At 38.6% G+C, this 18034-nt stretch overlaps 1 protein-coding gene across 2 annotated transcripts in view; it reads right to left on the reverse strand.

Annotated features, from left to right (window-relative positions):
- The window catches only part of SPAST (spastin), a 51314-nt gene extending 46148 nt beyond the window's left edge, over positions 1-5166 (reverse strand). For both annotated transcript variants that reach the window (XM_042982210.1, XM_042982209.1), the window contains exon 1: positions 4515-5166. In XM_042982210.1, coding sequence (XP_042838144.1) covers positions 4515-4929 — 415 coding nt within the window. In that variant the 5' untranslated portion in view covers positions 4930-5166. The remainder of the gene's footprint in view (positions 1-4514) is intronic.
- Between the last annotated feature and the right edge of the window lie 12868 nt (positions 5167-18034).

Genomic DNA, 18034 nt, shown 5'->3' on the forward strand with positions numbered 1-18034 from the left:
AATTTTAATAATTTAATAATTTAATATCCATTTACTGACTATTCCTCAACTATCATCTAGATGACTCATCTGGATAGATTCTTAGGAATCCAGTTACCAGGTGAGTTTTATAGGGTTTAACTACATTCTACATTAGGAAAAATATAAACTGCAATAAAAAAGATCTAAAAACACAGCAAGGGATACAGTTCCTAACAGTGGCTGCCTTTTTGTCTTTTTAGTGCAAATGCCACTAACTATTCTTGAAGAAAAATGTGAAATGTTTATTGTGTATTTAATAAAAGATGATGTTATTCTTTTGGAAAAGGGTGATATTATGTGAATGTCCATCCATCAGAATAATTATTTCCTTGTTCTAATCATAGAAACTTCAGAGCATAATCATCAGGCCCAAGAAAATTGTCTGAAATCAGTCTTTTCAACATGGTGACTAGCAGGTTTTAAGGGTAAAAGAAAGCATACCAAATCTGACATTTATTTTCTCTATTCTCTATCTTTACCTTCTGAAAATATAGATAGGCAAGTATTTTGTGCGTGTTTTAAACAGCGTAAGGATGAATTATAGGGAATTACACAATTATACGACAATGTTTCAAAATTCTGTTTTAAATATAAACTGGGAATAAATATAAAAAGATTCTATTAGACAATTTCTGTCCTTGATGCCAGGTTCTTCAGCCCTACAATATCCTGAGAAACCAACTCTCTCTCTTTCATACAACATACTGGGCCCTTACTGTCAAGTTCTACACACTCCAGGTAATCAAACCACACCTACAAAACCTGCACCACTACTTGCAGGAGTCATGCCAAACATGTTAGGTCATGTTCCGGTTAATCCAAAGACCCACTATGACAACCTCCTCCTTTCCCCCAAGTATTCCAAAGGGTCTAGTGCAAGCATTACACAATAGAGAACCTGCCTAGTATAAAGCAGAAAGTACAATATTCTTAACTTCACCTAAACTCTGTTCCTGGTTCTGCTAATGTGAGTTCACTCTTTAAATTTCAGTTTCTCCATACACATGATGAATATAAAAGGTTATCAGTTTTCCAAAGATGTTCAACAATTAAAAATATATCCACAAATTATTTAACTCCTTGACAAAAATGAGAGATATATAAAATGCATGAAAACACACACATCTTTTATTAATCACATAGCAAATGCCGTCTTATCTCACTGGAGAGGAAGTGAGTTTTTCTTAAGTAGCATCAAGAATGCAGAGCTATGCAAATGAATTAGTATCCAATAAATTCTTGCTTTAATGAATAGAACTCAACTATCCTTACATTAGGTAAACAGAATTTGCTGTGTTATTCTTCTCTGTTTAAAATAGTGTGGCTTCGGGGCGCCTGGGTGGCTCAGTCGGTTAAGCGTCCGACTTCAGCTCAGGTCACGATCTCACGGTCAGTGAGTTCGAGCCCCTCGTCAGGCTCTGGGCTGATGGCTCGGAGCCTGGAGCCTGCTTCCGATTCTGTGTCTCCCTCTCTCTCTGCCCCTCCCCCGTTCATGCTCTGTCTCTCTTTGTCTCAAAAATAAATAAATGTTAAAAAAAAAAATTTTAATAAAAAAAAAAATAGGGTGGCTTCATACAAACTTAGGCATTTATGAAAATTCAGTATCAAAGCTGAGTATGCCAAAAGAATAAAATACAAAATAAGCAGTCACTATATAAACCACATGTATACACTACTTTATTAAAATAAGATTTAATTTGGCCTTTATTACTTCAAGGCATCAAATGTTTCAATTAATTAACACCACTACAGTCTGAAATAGCGCACTTCACCTGCAGAAACAAAGTGGCTTTCAGCACATTTAGAAGCTAAGTCAAGTTGCTAAGGGAATAGCAGTGCATCACATTACTAGCCCCTTGATGGTTTACCAGAGTTAGGAAACCTTTGATGACTGATTTAAAGACAATTCATTTCTTGCTTTTTCTTTCTTTCTTTTTTTTTTTTTTTTAAGTAGGCCTCATGCCCAGCACAGAGCCCAGTGTGGGGCTTGAACTCACGACCCCAAGACCAAGACCTGAGCCAAGATCAAGAGTCGGACACTTAACCAACGGAGCCACCCAGCAGCCTCAAAGGGTTCTATTTGTTTATATATACAGTATTTTGACACAGTGGGAAAGAGGGAGAATGAAATTCTCGTATTCTTCTATACTGTCAAAGGCAGCTGAGAGATAAATAGGCTTCAAATGTGAACTCTTGCAACTACTGGATTAAGGCTCAAGTACAAAAAGTTTCAATATTCTAAAGAAAAAATAGGAGATAGAAGAGAACCATGACAATATAAACTTAGCTTTAACTCATTTTTAAAGGAAAATGAATAATTTGTTTCAGTTTGAATTAGTTTTGGCATATAAGGCATCAGTTGCAGAACTCAAACTGAAGAGTTACCAAAGCCCATTCCGACATCTTTTAGAAACTAAAATAAAGCAAAAAACTTTGAATAGAAACATTATTGGTAGAATGAGGGTGATGTGGTCCATGGATTGCTGAAATATTTATACTTAAAAAATATTTTAGGAGGATTTAACTATAATAGATGCAGGCATACATGTGATACTCTAAGATAAATTATAAGTATGAAACACAAAGTCTAAATTCTACTTCTGTCACTTATCCCTCACATGAAACTGATTTCTCTTTAAATCTAATAGCCTCAGATCTTTTTTTTTTTTTCATATCTAGGTTTTCCTTGCCCTCTCCTCTTATTCTACCTCCCTCCTAACTCCCATCACTCAGTGTTAAATAAAATATCCTTATATTTTCTGGCATTCTTTTCCTAAATACTACAATGAATCTACCTTTAAAGATCTTCCCTCTATTCTAAACCATCTTTTGACCTAGACTGGTAAACTTCTGAAGACCCTACTGTAACCAGATAGTGCAATAAAACAGTGCTTCTCTAGGAAGAGACGATGGTACTCTTCACCCTCACCAAGGATCCTTGGATGTTCCTAAATGGTGGTACAGCATAAAGCAGTTAACAAAAAACTTCCTTCCACAAACACATGGTATTTTTGTTCTTAAACAGAACTCCTTCCTATAACTCTTTTTTTTAAATAAAGATTTTTTTTAAAGCAATCTCTACACCCAATGGGGGGCTCAAACTCAGAACCCTGAGATCAAGAGCTGTGTGTTCCACCGACTGAGCCAGCGAGGTGTCCTTTCCTAGAACTCTCTTAACCTCCACTGTCCTAACAATCAAAAACCATGAATGCCTGTCCCTTTCCTTAAATCCAAAGGAAATAGGTTTCAACAAAACTGAAATTCTAGAACAGTTTCTGCAGTTGACAGTGGTGAAATATTGCAAATGAACAGCAGATTGGTTTTTTTTTTTTTTTCCTTTCTAACTGACAATGTAAGTGAACACCTAATTGAGGTGGGATAGAAAAATGTTCTTTGGTAGTTACAGGAAAAAGAAGATCTCAGCGTACCAGAGGAAGAGATGAAAGGAGGGATTTTCAAAATGTTTTAAGACATCTTCTAACTTCAGCTCTCATCTTCCATAAAAAAATTTTTTTCATTAGCAATCAGCATAGGTTTGAAATGCTTTAATCCTTTGGGACTCAGTTTGTTCATCTGTAAAATGCTGATACTAACAGTACTTTTAACTCACAGGGTAGTTGTGAGGATTAAATAGGTAATACACATAAACCTAATAGTACAGAGCTTGGTGCACAGAACCACTTAAAAACGTTTAAAAAAATCTAAAGGATATAGATTTTGCTTTCATTCAAAGTGGGAAAGAGGGAGATGGAAAAAAAAAGATATACATCTTTGCTTCAAGTTTTATTATAAAACGAGCTATGTAAGTTTTTCCTGTTCATTTAACATTTCAATTTAGAAACTTAGAGGCAACCTTGTTATGCTGATTTACATAAAATCAAACAAGGCACAAATTTCACGTTAAACTAGAACTTGATAGAAAAGCACTTGGGAGTCATTCTATTGATAAAATGCCTGTCCTGTAACTTCAAACAAAATGCCAATTTAGCTATAATCCGATGCAGCTGTTCCTTTCAAAATTAAGTCACCATTTGTTCTTTTTTTTTTTTTTTTTTTTGACACTACAGTACTTTGCTTTCATTAAAAGCTTCTAACAAGGCACAGCTTCTCCGATACCAAAACCTTTTGGAAACCTGGCTCAGAGGAAGCCACACACTGTTTACAGTGCTAGAAAGGATCCGTGTGGTCACTCTAGGACAACTGTCACTGTCACTAGCACGTCCGGCTGTCTCAGGGACTTGGGTCATGTCGAAGTGAAGGGGAAGGCTGGTGTCTGAAACAAAGTCGACAGCTAGGGTGGCTGAATGGGGGGAGGTTTAACTGAGAACAGGACGAGGGTCTGACCGCGGTGAAGCCGTCTGGTGGGGTGGATCAATTCCGAGGGTGCACTGCCCACTCCCAGAGCAAAGGGACGCAGGTGTTGCCATCCCTCGGCAACCCCACCGCTTTCTTTCTGGCGCCGCCTCCCCCCCTCCCCTCAGCCCCCTAGTTACCTTTCTCGTCCTCATCGATGCGCAGGGCAACGGAGATGTACTCGAAGGCCTGTTTGTGGAAGGCTCGGACGCGCTCGGCCTCCCCGCCCGGCACTGGTGCCGGGGGCGAGGCCGAGGCCGGCGCCGGCGCGGCCCGGGAGCTCCTCTTGGCAGCCATGAGGGCGCGGGAGAAGCGCTGGCAGAGCCACACGAAGAGGAGCCCCAGGTGGAAGGCGACGAACCGCAGCAGCGCGAAGCCTATGTACAGCGGGTAGGAGAAGTAGTACAGGTTTCGCTTATGCGGCGACTCGGGCGGGGGGGCCGGCCTGGGGGCGGGACGGGCGGGGGCCAGGCAGGGGGGCGGAGGCCTGGGAGGCACCGGGCTGCTGCCGCCGCCGGAGCCTTTCTTCTTCCCTCGTCCACCCGGAGAATTCATTCACAGCTCCCACTGCCGCCGCCGCCATAACCCGCCTCCCGCAGACCGACGGCGACCAAGCGACGGCGGCGGCCACTGGGACGGCGAGGGCCACAGACGCCCGCGCGCCCGCCGGTCCCAGGAGCTCGGCACCTCCACGCGCTGCTCGCAGGCTCCGCCCCTTTCTCCGCGCTCGGCCAAGAGCACAACCCCTTTCCTCCTCCAGCGGTCGGTAGCTCCTGCCCCTCCCTCTCGGTGTCCTCTCAGCCTCCTGGTAGCTCCGAGCGGTGACCGCGCACGCGCACGCACACCCATGTCTTTCTCCGGCGCGCGCGCGCACGCCGCCGTCTTTGTTGACCCGAGCTCCTACTGCGCTTGTGCAGTTCCCGCCCTTTGGGCCCTTCCCAGCGGGACTACTGTTCCCAAGGTACAGTTCGGCTACGTTGTCCTCAGGGACTGGTCGCTCTACTGACAACGCTGTCCCCGGTAACTGCTTAGCGGGGAACCTTGGTCATCAACTCCTCAGCGCAGCGGGTACAGCTGCGGCTTGGGGTCGTTCTGCTAGTTCGCAGGGCTCCTATCTCGCACTGTCATCGTTTTCTTATATTTCTTTCAGCATTTTCTGCCAGTCTTCCGCAAGGGATGGTTCACCTGTGTTCCATCTCAAAAGTAATGGGTACCATGAAAACACTCTCAGTGTCCATCTATAGGAAAATGATTAAATGAATTTTGGAATACCTATATGTAATTCCGTGGACCATTTAAAAAGAATGAGGTGGACCTATATGTACTGATAAAGGAAGGTGTCCAGGATATATTGTTAAGTGAAAATAGGAGATTACCGATCGGTGTGGTATGATCCTATTTTGTATTAAAAAGAAAAAAAAAAAAAGTAAGGGTACCAATCTGGGAATTATTATCTGAGAAAGAAGCAATTGTAGAGACGTATAAACTCAAGGTCACTGAAAACAAAAATGTTAGCTCACTGGAATGAAGTGAACGATTCTAGAGGTTTAATTAGTATGTGTTTAGATGTCTATTTTGAAGAATTAATTCGTTTGAATAGGGACATTCCTAGGTTTTGCACAGTAATCACCCCACAGCTTACTAAAGAGTCCAGACTGGGCCCTTTTTTTTTTTTTTTTTTTTTTTTTTTTTTTTTAAGCTACTGGATGTCCCTTCCTTTGGGGAACTACCTACCCACTTCTGCTGCCTGTATTCCAATGAGCTGCAAGCAATGAACCCAACCTCCCAGATCACAGAAGTGGAAACATGAAGTTAATATACTCTCCTACAAACTGGAATCTTGGATGGACACACTGGGATAAAAGATAGTAGGAACTGAGTTGCTCTAAAGAGCTAGTCTATCAGTTCATCTCATTGAGATCCCCAGAGCTGCCAGTCTCCTGGACTGGTCACTTGATAGTGTAACCTATCCAATAAACTATTCAGCCTGTATCTCTATTTCTCTGTTTCTCTCTCTCCCTTTCTCCATCTATCTCTCTTTTGTTTCCTCTCTTTTTCTTTTTACTTGGGTTAGCCATAGTTGTTTCTTGTTGCCTAAAATTAAGGAATCCTAACTGATAAAGTCCCCATTGTTGACAGAGTGAGGTTTATAAATGCTTCATGCCAGCTTCCAAGAATCTCCATATTCTGGCCAAAATTTTGTCTAATTTTTTCCCACCACTACCTCCCTACAAACATAGGTTATTGCAAAAATGACTTACCCCCTGTTTCGCTACAACTGCTCCCCACCCCTTTGCCTGCCTCTGTGCTTCTGCCAATTCCTCATTCTGAAATGTCCTTTCCTTCATATTTGATTAATTTCCATTCCTGACTTTTCTCTTTCGAACACCATAGTACTTTTGTTGTAATGTGAAATCCCTTATATTTATACATGTATCATGCAAAGAAATATGTGTAACTTATATGTACAAAGAAAAATAATGAAACAAACAGCATCCAGTTTAAGAAAAACTAATGTGACCTGTTCCTTGAAGCACTTTGTGAGCCCCTCCCTAATCTCAATCTCCCCCTTTCGAGGAAGCTGCTGTCCAAAATTTTGTACTCATTGTTCCTTTGCCTTTCATTTTAGTTTTGCAATGTCTGTATGTATTTCTATAGAATATATTGTATAGTTTTGCCTGGTTTTGACCTTATACAAATGCAACCATACCACATGTATTCTTAATTAGCAGTTTTCTGCTCAATAGTTAAGTGTTTGTGATAACTCCTTGTTGATTTGTATAGGTATAGTACATTTATTTTCACTGCTATGTGGTTTTCCACTATATGAATTTACAACAATTTATTTTACCATTCAACTGTTGATGGTGCCAGTTTTGTTTTTGTTTTTCCTTAAACAACTTTTTAACTTGCCAAGACATGGCATACAGTAGAGTGGATCTGGAGTCAGATTGGTTGCATTTTAATCCCTGCTCCACCACTTTCTATGATCTTGGACTAGTGAGTGACTCAGCTTTCACATCTATTACATAATAACAGATTAGTGCCTGGAATGAAGTTGCTGCTTGATAAGTTGTTGAAGGAAGAATGGTTCTCTCACATCTACACATATACTATAATCCACTAAAATGAATTACTAGCAAGTTTCCAAACATTCATTGCTCTTTCCTAGGACCACAGTTATCCTTGTGTCATTTTTCTTTCCCTTAGAATTGCTTCTCCTCCTACTTCCACTGTCAAAATCTCTCATGGCTTAACCATAATGTTATCTTCTTTTCTTAAATATTTATTTATTTTGAGGGGGGAGGGGCAGAGAGAGAGGGAGAGACTGAGTCCCAAGCAGGTTCCATGCTATCAGCACAGAGCCCCACCTGGGACTTGATCCCACAAACCATGAGATCATGACCTGAGCTGAAACCAAGAGTCAAATGCTTAACCAACTGCGCCACCCAGGCACCCCTGTAATGTTATCTTTTCAATAAATCCTTCCCTTATCACCTGCAGCAGAAATGATTCTATTTTTTAATTCTTATGACAATTTGGTTGTGTTACTCTATGACTCTTCTAATATATTGCCTTGTGTGACAGTTATTTAAATGCTTTATCACCTCCTGGTATAGATGATAAACTTATTTCAAGGCAGTGGCCAAACCTTACCCATTTTGGCTTACTTTCTATACCTAACCTGATGCCTTGCTTATAGTACTCACTTAATAAATACCAACAATTTGAGGGGCGCCTGCGTGGCTCAGTCAGACTTCAGCTCAGGTCATGATCTCACGGTTCATGGGTTTGAGCCCCACATCAGGCTCTGCACTGACAGCTCGGAGCCTGAAGCCTGCTTCCAATTCTGTGTCTTCTGCTCTCTCTCTGTCTCTCCCCTGCTTGTGCACACTCTCTGTCTCTCAATAAACATTTTTTTAAAATTAAAAAAAATCAATAATTCGAAAAACAATTCAAACAGGTAATTGTTGTAAATATCTGTTGCTGTGTAATAAGCCACTCCAAAAATTTACTGGTTTAAGATTACAGCCATTTATTTACTCATGATTTTGTGGATGAGCAATTTGGGCTGAGTTTAGCAGGCAATTCTTCTTTTGGCCTTGCCTTGCCTGAGGTCATTCATGTAGATGTTAGTCATCTGATGGCTTGATTGAGCCTGGGTGGCCTAACTATCCTCACTCATGTGCCCAAATGGCAATGGTAGCTGTTGGCTCGGGTATGTCTCCAGCAGTATATTCCAGACTTCTTTACATAGCATCTGACTTCAAGAGAGCACGTGTGAAGGGGCGCCTGGGTGACTCAGTCGGTTAAGCGTCCTAAGCTCAGGTCGTGATCCCACGGCTTGTGGGTTAGTGCCCAGCAGCATTAGGCTCTGTGTTGACAGCTCAGGGCCTAGAACCTGCTTTGGATTCTGTGTCTCCCTCACTCCCTCCCCCTTCCCCACACACCCAATCATGCTCTGTCTTTTAAAAATAAATAAATATTAAAAAATATATATTAGGGGCACCTGGGCGGCTCAGTTGGTTTAGAGTTCGACTTTGGCTCAGGTCATGATCTCATGGTTTGTGGGTTTGAGCCCCACATCGGGCTCTGTGCTGACAGCTCAGAGCCTGGAGCCGCTTCAGATTCTGTGTCTCCCTCTCTCTCTGCCCCTCCCCTGCGTGTGCTCTCTTTCTCTCTTGAAAATAAATAAATGTTTAAGAAATTAAAAAAAAAATTTTTTTAAAGAGAGTATGAGTGGAAGTGCAAGTTCTCTTAAAGCCTAAACCCCACAGCTGCACATTGTCATTTCTGCTGCATTCTGTCATCAAAGCAAATTGCAAGTCCAACTCCAAAGCCAGAAATGGGAGAATAAATTCTACACTTGATGGAGGAGTGACAAATTCACACTGCTAAGGGGGAATTTCTGTATGGAATTATTGTGGCCATCTTTGCAAATAATCTACCCTAGTGATTATGTGTAAAATTTCCTTTTATCTCAAGTTAAAATTTCAGCTTAAACTGTAGATGGATTACTCATCTAAGAAAGCATTTCCCAACCATTTTGCTGAATCACAAAAACCTTCTTAGTTTTAATCATGAGGTAAACTAACACAATTTTAGGGTAACAGGAACAATATGATGATGACTATTACTACTGCTAATATTTATTGACTCCATATTCTGGGCTAAGCAGGTTAACTTATACTATCTCATTCAACCATCACTATTTGAGTTAAGCATTGCTGTCTACATCTTTAAAAATAAGGAACCTGAAGCTCTAAAAGTCTGTTACTTGCCCAAACATCACATATTAAAGATACATACTACTTCAGGAAGTTAAGGAAAATGTTTTTACATGGTCTGTTTATATATTATTAATTATGAAATAAATATATCTTTGGCCCCTAGAGCAGGAGTGATCTTTTTTTTTTCCTTGGCATACAGGTGTTAAGTCTCTGGCCTCTGGCCTCCCACTTGCTAGGTCTCTGCTATTCACTTGTGCTTAATATAGACTGTGTCAATATACCTTTTCCAATTTTTTGTATGGTAAAAATATAGGATTGAGAGTCAGAAAGACAGGTTTGGTGTTCTGGTTCTGGCAGTCATTAGCTGTGTAATGTGGAACATATTCTTTAAGTAGTTCCTCTGTAAAATGAGTGGAATAAGAATTAAATTACAAAATGAAAGAATTCACTTAAAGCCTTCAGCATAATATCTACGATATAAGAGGTATCAATAAATTTTCTGTCTTTTACACCTACAGTGCTGTTCCAGAAATCAGACTTTCCTGGGATCTCAATTTTTAGTAAACTCAATACACATCTTCTGCCTCTTGGAATTATACCCCAGTCAAATCCATTTTCTGAATTGACATCTTCCTAAATTTGTTTCAAGAAGAACAGTGCCTGGTTGTTATCCTGGCCTTATAGTCTGCCTGGACTGAAGATCCTAACCTTTTCATTTAACCTACAGTGGGACAGCCTCCCAGTTTGCAGATGGTAAGGACTTGCAGGACACTTAATCTTAAATGGAATCTGGGCCAGTTTCACCAGGACAAAAAGGAGTAGCTGAGTACTGTGCTAACTAATCCAGGACATTTGGTCATTTTATCACTTTAACCCATTAACTTATTTACAAAGTGATTATCACCAGATAGTTTTTTGTTTTTTTTTTTTTTTTGGTTTTTTTTTTTTTTTTTTTGGCTGTTTTAGCTCTACTTCTCTTCTAAGGAACTCCTCAAACCTTCAGCTTGAGAGACACTGGATTATCAGAAGTAGGGTCCAATGACAGATATTAAGGACCACTTTTCAGAAAAGTTAAGAGAGAAACAAAAGACATGGTTGAAGGTGAGAAAGGGAGGAGTACAGTAACAGTTGGGGGATTATTATCCAATAGCTGTGTTAAGCAAAAACCTAATTGTGGGCAATTAATCATTTCTCTGTATTGAGTCCACATTGTGATGCATTTTATTCATTTACTTGTTCAACAAATAGATATTAAACACTGACAGCATGCCAGGCAATGAGTAAGGTACCAAGATTATAGGAGGGGGTAAAATCAGATTTATTGTCTGATACACTAAATAAAAAACTCAAGTAGCAACTAGCAACAGTGATGAGACATATACAGGAGTTCCAGGTGTGGTTGTGGTATTCAAAAATGTATGTATGGTATGAACAATGAAATTTATGAGAAATCAGAGTAGCATCCCCTTATGAAACAGGGCTGCTGTTAATCAGCCCCAGCTGATTTTTACTTTTCGAGAATATGTGCTGTACTGGGGCACCTGGGTGGCTCAGTCGGTTAAGTGTCCAACTTCAGCTCAGGTCATGATCTCCTGGTTCATGAGTTCGAGCTTTGAGTAGGGCTCTGTGTTGACAGCTTGGAACCTGGAGCCTGCTTCAGATTCTGTGTCTTCTCTCTCTCTGCCCCTCCTTTACTCATACTCTGTCTCTCTTTCTCTCTCAAAAATAAATACACATTTAAAAAAACTAAAAAAAAGAATATTGGCGTACTGTTGCCAGATTTTTAAAACATCTCAAGAGAAATGAGAATTCTCAATTTTTATGTGAAATCTATAGCTGAGGAGATATGGGCTCAAAATTTAAAAACAAACAAACCAAAACAAAACTGAGACACCAGTTTGAGATTCTCTGTTTCACAGAGGATTTGTTCTTAGTGAAAGCGTGAATGAGCTCATGGTTTTGAAATAGTAGTAGGTGTAAGAGTACAAATTGTTACCTAACCTGCTCAACGTGAGTTTTCAAGCTGTGATGCTGTGGAACCATAAGCAGAGGTAGCTAATACAGAATTTGAAATGAATGCCCTGAAGTGGCCATCCAGATTATGAGACAGTACATGCAATCATCACTTGGAGTACTTGGTTATAGTAATACACTCTTACATTTCTGTATTTATGGTGGGCAGGGCATGTTTAGCGCACATGAAAAGCAGGGTAATGGGAACTGTTAGCACCAGGTGAGTGTTGGGGCATGCCAACGGAATTGTCTGTTTTCAAACCAACAGCAGTGGGTTTAGGAAGCCTTCTTTATCCTTGAGATCTTCCTCTCCACTTTGTCAGGTTAACTCATTTCCTATATTCTGGTAATGATACCTAAGTTTCTCCATTTACTCTCCTCATTACTGTTTCAGTCTGTATTATGTCTTCCTACTCCTCCCAGCTTTGCTTAAACACCGATTCTTTGTTAATACTGCTCCAAAGACATATATCTCAACCTCATGTGAACTTCTTCAGAATTCATTTTCTATATCATTTATCTTAACCTTTAGGCGGTTATTATCTTATATCGTCATTTAAATGTATCATGTATATGTATATATCTCTAATACAAATTAACTAGAATACAAATTTATGAGGGCAGGCACTGCAATCTATATTTATCTTAAATTCCCTGAGCATTTGAGATCCTCAATATCACCTCCTGATTTGTTAGAAGGACTCATAGAACTCAGAATATAGTCATACTTACAGCTATGATTTACTTTTGAGAAGTTTTTTAATGTTTATTTATTTTTGAGAGAGAGAGAGCAAGAGAGAGAGACAGGGTGTGAGCTGGGAAGGAGCAGAGAGAGGGGGAGACACAGAATCCAAAGCAGACCCCAGGCCCTGAGCTGTCAGCACAGAGCCCAATGTGGGGCTCAAACCCATGAACTGTGAGATCATGACCTGAGCCGAAGTCAGACCCTTAACCAACTGAGCCACCCAAGCGCCCCTACAGCTATGATTTATTAAAGCATAAGGATGCACAGCAAAATCAGCAAAGGGAAAAAGGCAGGTGGGGCAAAGTCTGGAGAAAACTAGGTGCCAGCTTCCAAGAGTCTTCTCTCAGTAGAGTCACACAAGACACACTTAATTCCTCCAGCAATGAGTTCTGACAACAATATTGTCCACCATGACAGTCATTGGAAACTCAGCGCTTGGGTTTTACTAGGCACCCACTGACCACGGTGTACCAAAATTCCAGACTCCTAGAAGGAAAGCTAGTGCTTAAAAGAAATTATAGTGTTTGCACAAACAATTTAAGTCACTCTAATCATTTAGGGAAGTTTTGTATTTGTGTGGGGAACTGTTTATCATTCAAATTCTCAGATACCAGGCTTTCTGCTTTGCACAAATATATACATGCAAAAACAGATTCTTAACTATACATTTTCCTACAACATAAATTGTTTTTCACATAAAATTATGTAACAAATGTTTTTTTATGCCAGTATCTGTAGATATGTCTCAATCTTTTCAATGGTTACACAGTAGCCCATTGTATTGAGATATCTTAATTTTACCTACCCCCAATCTTTTCCTGCTAAAAACTATGGTACAATAAATATCTTTCTATTTGTGCATTTTTGTATTCATATGGGATAAAGTCCTTCACAGAGAAATGCTGTGTTATAGTGAAAATTCTGTTTTAGTTTATCCCTTTTATGGTAAGCTCATGTTGAAATTGAACTCTTTACATAATATGTAGTAGTGAATGTTTTTTGACTGACTAGCCAGCACCCAATCCTTTCTTTCCCCTTCCTACCCATTCTAAGATTTTCTCTTATAGAACCAACCCTCTTCCATTGTACCATGTTCATACAATTCTGGTGGGATCAACTACTACCAGGAATGGGCATTAATTCAGGTTAGCACATCACATCCACATTATCAACATAACTGGTTCAAGACGGATAGATTAAAGGAAAGTTCAGGTTTTTGGTACATGAGTAAACCTAAGAGAAGTGATGCTTTCTGTCTTTGAATATGAAAAAGAAAGCAAGCTGTCCTGAGTACTTGTAGCAACGATATCTTGACCATGAGAAATCAGCCTGAGAATGAAGGTGATATATAGAAGAGATGAAGGTGAGAAACTTGTAGATAAACAGTATAAAATCTAAGCCTGGAGGCACCTGGCTGGTTCAGTTGTAGGAGCGTGCGACTCTTGATCTCAGAGTCATTAGGAGAGCCCCATCTTGGGAGTGGAGATTTCTTAAACAAAATACTTAAAAGCTATGACGAGGGTGCCTGGATGGCTCAGCTGGTTAAGCAGTCCGATTTAGGCTCAGGTCATAATCTCGTGGGGTTTGTGAGTTCGAGCCCTATGTGGGCCTCTGTGCTGACAGCTTGAAGCTTGGAGCCTGCTTCAGATTCTGTGTCTCCCTCTCTCTCTCCCCCTCCCCGGCTTGCACTCTGTCTCTCTCTCAAAAATAAAAAAATAAACATAAAAAAATTTACAAGCCATGAATAGAGTGTGTTAGCTACCCACCTTATTACCACTGGAATTTTCAGTTGTTACTCAAAAAGTCTTGCTTGTTGTTTAACAAACTGGAGTTGGGATTTGTTACTGGAATCCCAAAGTATACTAATACATTTGTCCTCTATTTATGCATAGCTAGGAGCACCACTTTTGGAATTAGGTAGATCTGGGTTAAAATTTCAACTAGCCATGTAAGTTATGTAACTTTATATGACATTTTCTGAATCAATTTTATTATTTTATGGGGATAATTGTATTTACTTTATAAGGGATTAGAATATTATGTGGTAGAATATGTAAATCATTTCACAGGGTGCCTGAATCCAGTTGGATGTTTTTTTTTTCACCCTAGTTGGACTTCTAATTCAATTTTTTTCTGCATTCTCTTATACATGAATACATCAGTAATGCATTCTGATAATGATACTATAGAGAAACACTTTACACAATAATCTGGTATTATTGTGTAGTAAATTAGGTGGCATAACTACCAATTTCTATTTTACTGACCAAGTTTGTCTTTAAGAAAAGAAAAGGTTTGGGGCATCTGGTTAGCTTGGTCAGAGCATGCAACTCTTGATCTTGGAATGGTGAGTTCTAGCCTCATGTTGGGTGTAGAACGTAAAAAAAAAAAAAAAAAAAAGAAAAAAAAGAAAGAAAAGAAAGAAAGAAAAGGGAAAGAGAAATGATTTCAACATGTATTAATATGGAATGGCTCTGGGTGTCTTAAAATTAAAACATATCATACTTATATATTGTACTTATTACTTAATAACTCATGACCTATTTATAAACATACATTTAAGTTATTTGGATTGTAAAAGGAAAACATAAAACATAAAATCAACACTTTTTTTAAAAAAGATTTTGTTTTTAAGTGATTTCTACACCCAATGTGGGGCTTGAACTCGCAACGCTGAGATTAGGAGTCACATGCCTTTCCATTTGAGTTAGCCTGGTGCCCCTAAAAATCAACACTTTAAAAAAATTGAAAATCTCTTAGGAAATTTTGGGGAAAAATCTAAATATAACCAACCTCTTATGTGAAATGGAAATAATTGACAATTTAGGGACTGGGAATTATAGGAAGTTTAGCTTTTTTATTTTTAGTACTCTCATTGCTAAGATCATGGCTGTATCATAAAAATCTGAATACACTCTATTCATGTCTTTAAACAGCCCATTTGACATGTTCCTTGGTATATCAACATTTCTGAGATGAGGATGGTGGTAAGGGTGCTTGGGCATGGGGTTTGGTAATGGAGACAAGGGAGTTACGGGTAGAGTAGTTGTCTTCTAATATTAGCCACCAAAAGACACTTCCTTGGAAAGCTATTAAGCAAATCTGGAATATACATTTCTAGGTCTTCTTCAGAGGTGGTTGGTGTCCCTGTGCACAGACTATTCTCAGGAGGGTCTATTTACATTCAATAAATTCTATGTATTCCTCTGCAAAGACATTTGTGTTTGTGTGTGTGTATGAGTGTGTGCTGAATCATGCTCTTTATTTGAGCACTTTCTCACAAATCAAAAGAAAAAAGACTAGAAACAACAAAAAAGGTAGAACATATTCTTATAAAGAAGTAGTAAATGTAGATAAAATAGAATGTTTCACTTATGTACCTTCACACAATGCAGTTTCTTCTGTTTTATCTCATTTTATCCTCAACATGAAGAATTGTTATCCTAATCTACATGTGAAAAGACATGAAGCTCAGAAGAGTTCAAGTATTTGCTTATTTCCATGTGACAAACAAGTGAAGGAACCAGGTTCTGATATTCATCTAATCCCAAATCAAGCGTTCTCTACTACACATATTGCATTATTCCAAATAGGTATCATCTAATAGGTTAATATTTTATAAATGGGATTTTCATCAAGTCTATAAAAAGGTTCAAGTACAGTAATTTGTCTTTATTATTCTAGATTCTAGAATTCTAGTTCTAGAATCTCTAAACTACTGTCTCCCTAAAACTGCAAGAAAGAAATTCTAGAGTAGTGCTTTGGCGCAAGTGCTTGCTTTGCTTATAAATTCACTTCTTTGGAAAAAAAAATTTATTGAATATAAGAAACAAATACAAAGATGAATGTAATAAGATTTTTCCCTTTGAAGAACTAAAGAATCTAATTGTGTTTGACTGCAAACAATATATAAGGCAGAATGAGGTAAGCGCTGTAACGGAAGGACATAACAGAAGCAGATGAGAGTGCTGAACCGAGTTTGGTACTCCAAGTCCAAATAAGAGTTCAATGTTTTTCTCATTCTTTGCATTTATCCCTCTCTAGAGAGCACACATTATTGCAAATTTCTGTCATAATTATGGTTCTCAGGGCCCATCCTCTTTAGAATCTTTAATTTCATATAAGCACTCAGCATTCTGCAGTCTCTTCAAGTAACTTTACACTTCCTATCACTTTTGTGCTAGTTCATTTAAATCATCTGTAGTTGTCATGTTTTTCTCCCACCTCTCTGTGGCTATGTCTTTTTCTCTGAATTTTTCAAAAAGTTGTAAATGTAAAAATTTTAGTGAAGCTTTTTGTAAACCATACTTAGAAGTCTCTTCTAGATTGAGAGAAACCTGGCTGATAGTTAATTGTGTGTGCGCGTGTGTGTGTGTGTGTGCGCGCGTGTGCGTGTGCATGTATTTACCAAAAGAAGCAGCACGTATGTATATATGTGTGTGTATATATATATATAGAGAGAGAGAGCACACAAACACACACATATATACAAAGATATATATAGTCTTTAGTAGTTTCAGCATATATATTCATACTCAGCTTTGACTATGAATCAACTCCATATATGCTGTGAACCTTATGAAGTACTAAGTTATATAGGACAAGGTCCCTGCCTTGAAGGAGCTCAGTCTAGCTTCCCATTTTACTAAAACTGTTGGTATTTAGAAAATATAAATTCGCAGCTCTCAGTTACTTTCTGGAATTTGGAAATATTTATTATGCACCTATTGTGTTTTGGGAAATGTATGGATATATGCTGATATAGTAATGCACATTAACTATTAAGTTTCCCAACTATTCTCTAGACTTATTTGCTGTTATTTCCCATGCCTGAAAAGTATTTAATCTTAATATATGTAGTTGTCAATTTCTATTTCCTACACTTATGCATCCACATCTTTGCATCAGTCCTACATGAAAAATCCTCAAAGTGCCACATGGTAACTACCACCAATTACAATACTAATCAAGTATACTTTACAAAATTAAACTTTAAAAATGTACCCACAAGTCTAGTTACTAAACAAATGTATTTCAGATCTTTATCAATTCAGTTTTTGCAGAGTAGCAAAATAAAGTTGTATTCTACCTTTTTCAAAATGTAATATTATAATCATAAATATTTCTGTATTTCTAGAGTAATGACTTTTAATAGTTTACATTCCTTTATATTGATATGACATATTTAGTCTCCAAATATTCCATATGAAGTTTCCACATTTTCATATTACAAGTGCAGCTACAAATGGGATTGTTGAATCAAAGGTAGGAACTTCAGTGTATCACTTTTATTTACATTAAAATAAATGGAATTTATTGAAATTAAAACAATCTTGTTTGCTATTTACAAATTGTATGTAGGAGGCATATTATCCTTTGTGTTTTTTACAAATACAACAGTATCAATAGTATCACACTTTGGAAAGCAGGTTGCTTTTTGCTAATTTGATACAAGTGTAAAATAGCTTTAACATCGCATATTCACAGATTTAAGGACTTGACCAGAGCTTACCATGAAACCCCTAAACACTGCTTCTGCCCCCATCTGTTTAGAGTAAAACACTGACATTCTTTCGTAGACTGCTCAGCTTAGGTCTGATTTTTTTAATAAAAACCACCCAGCGGGTGGGTGATTTTGCTTCCGCGCGGAAGGGCTTCGGCAGAAGCTTTC

This window comes from Panthera tigris, chromosome A3 (genome assembly GCF_018350195.1).
Source record: "Panthera tigris isolate Pti1 chromosome A3, P.tigris_Pti1_mat1.1, whole genome shotgun sequence".
NCBI classification, from domain to species: domain Eukaryota; kingdom Metazoa; phylum Chordata; class Mammalia; order Carnivora; family Felidae; genus Panthera; species Panthera tigris.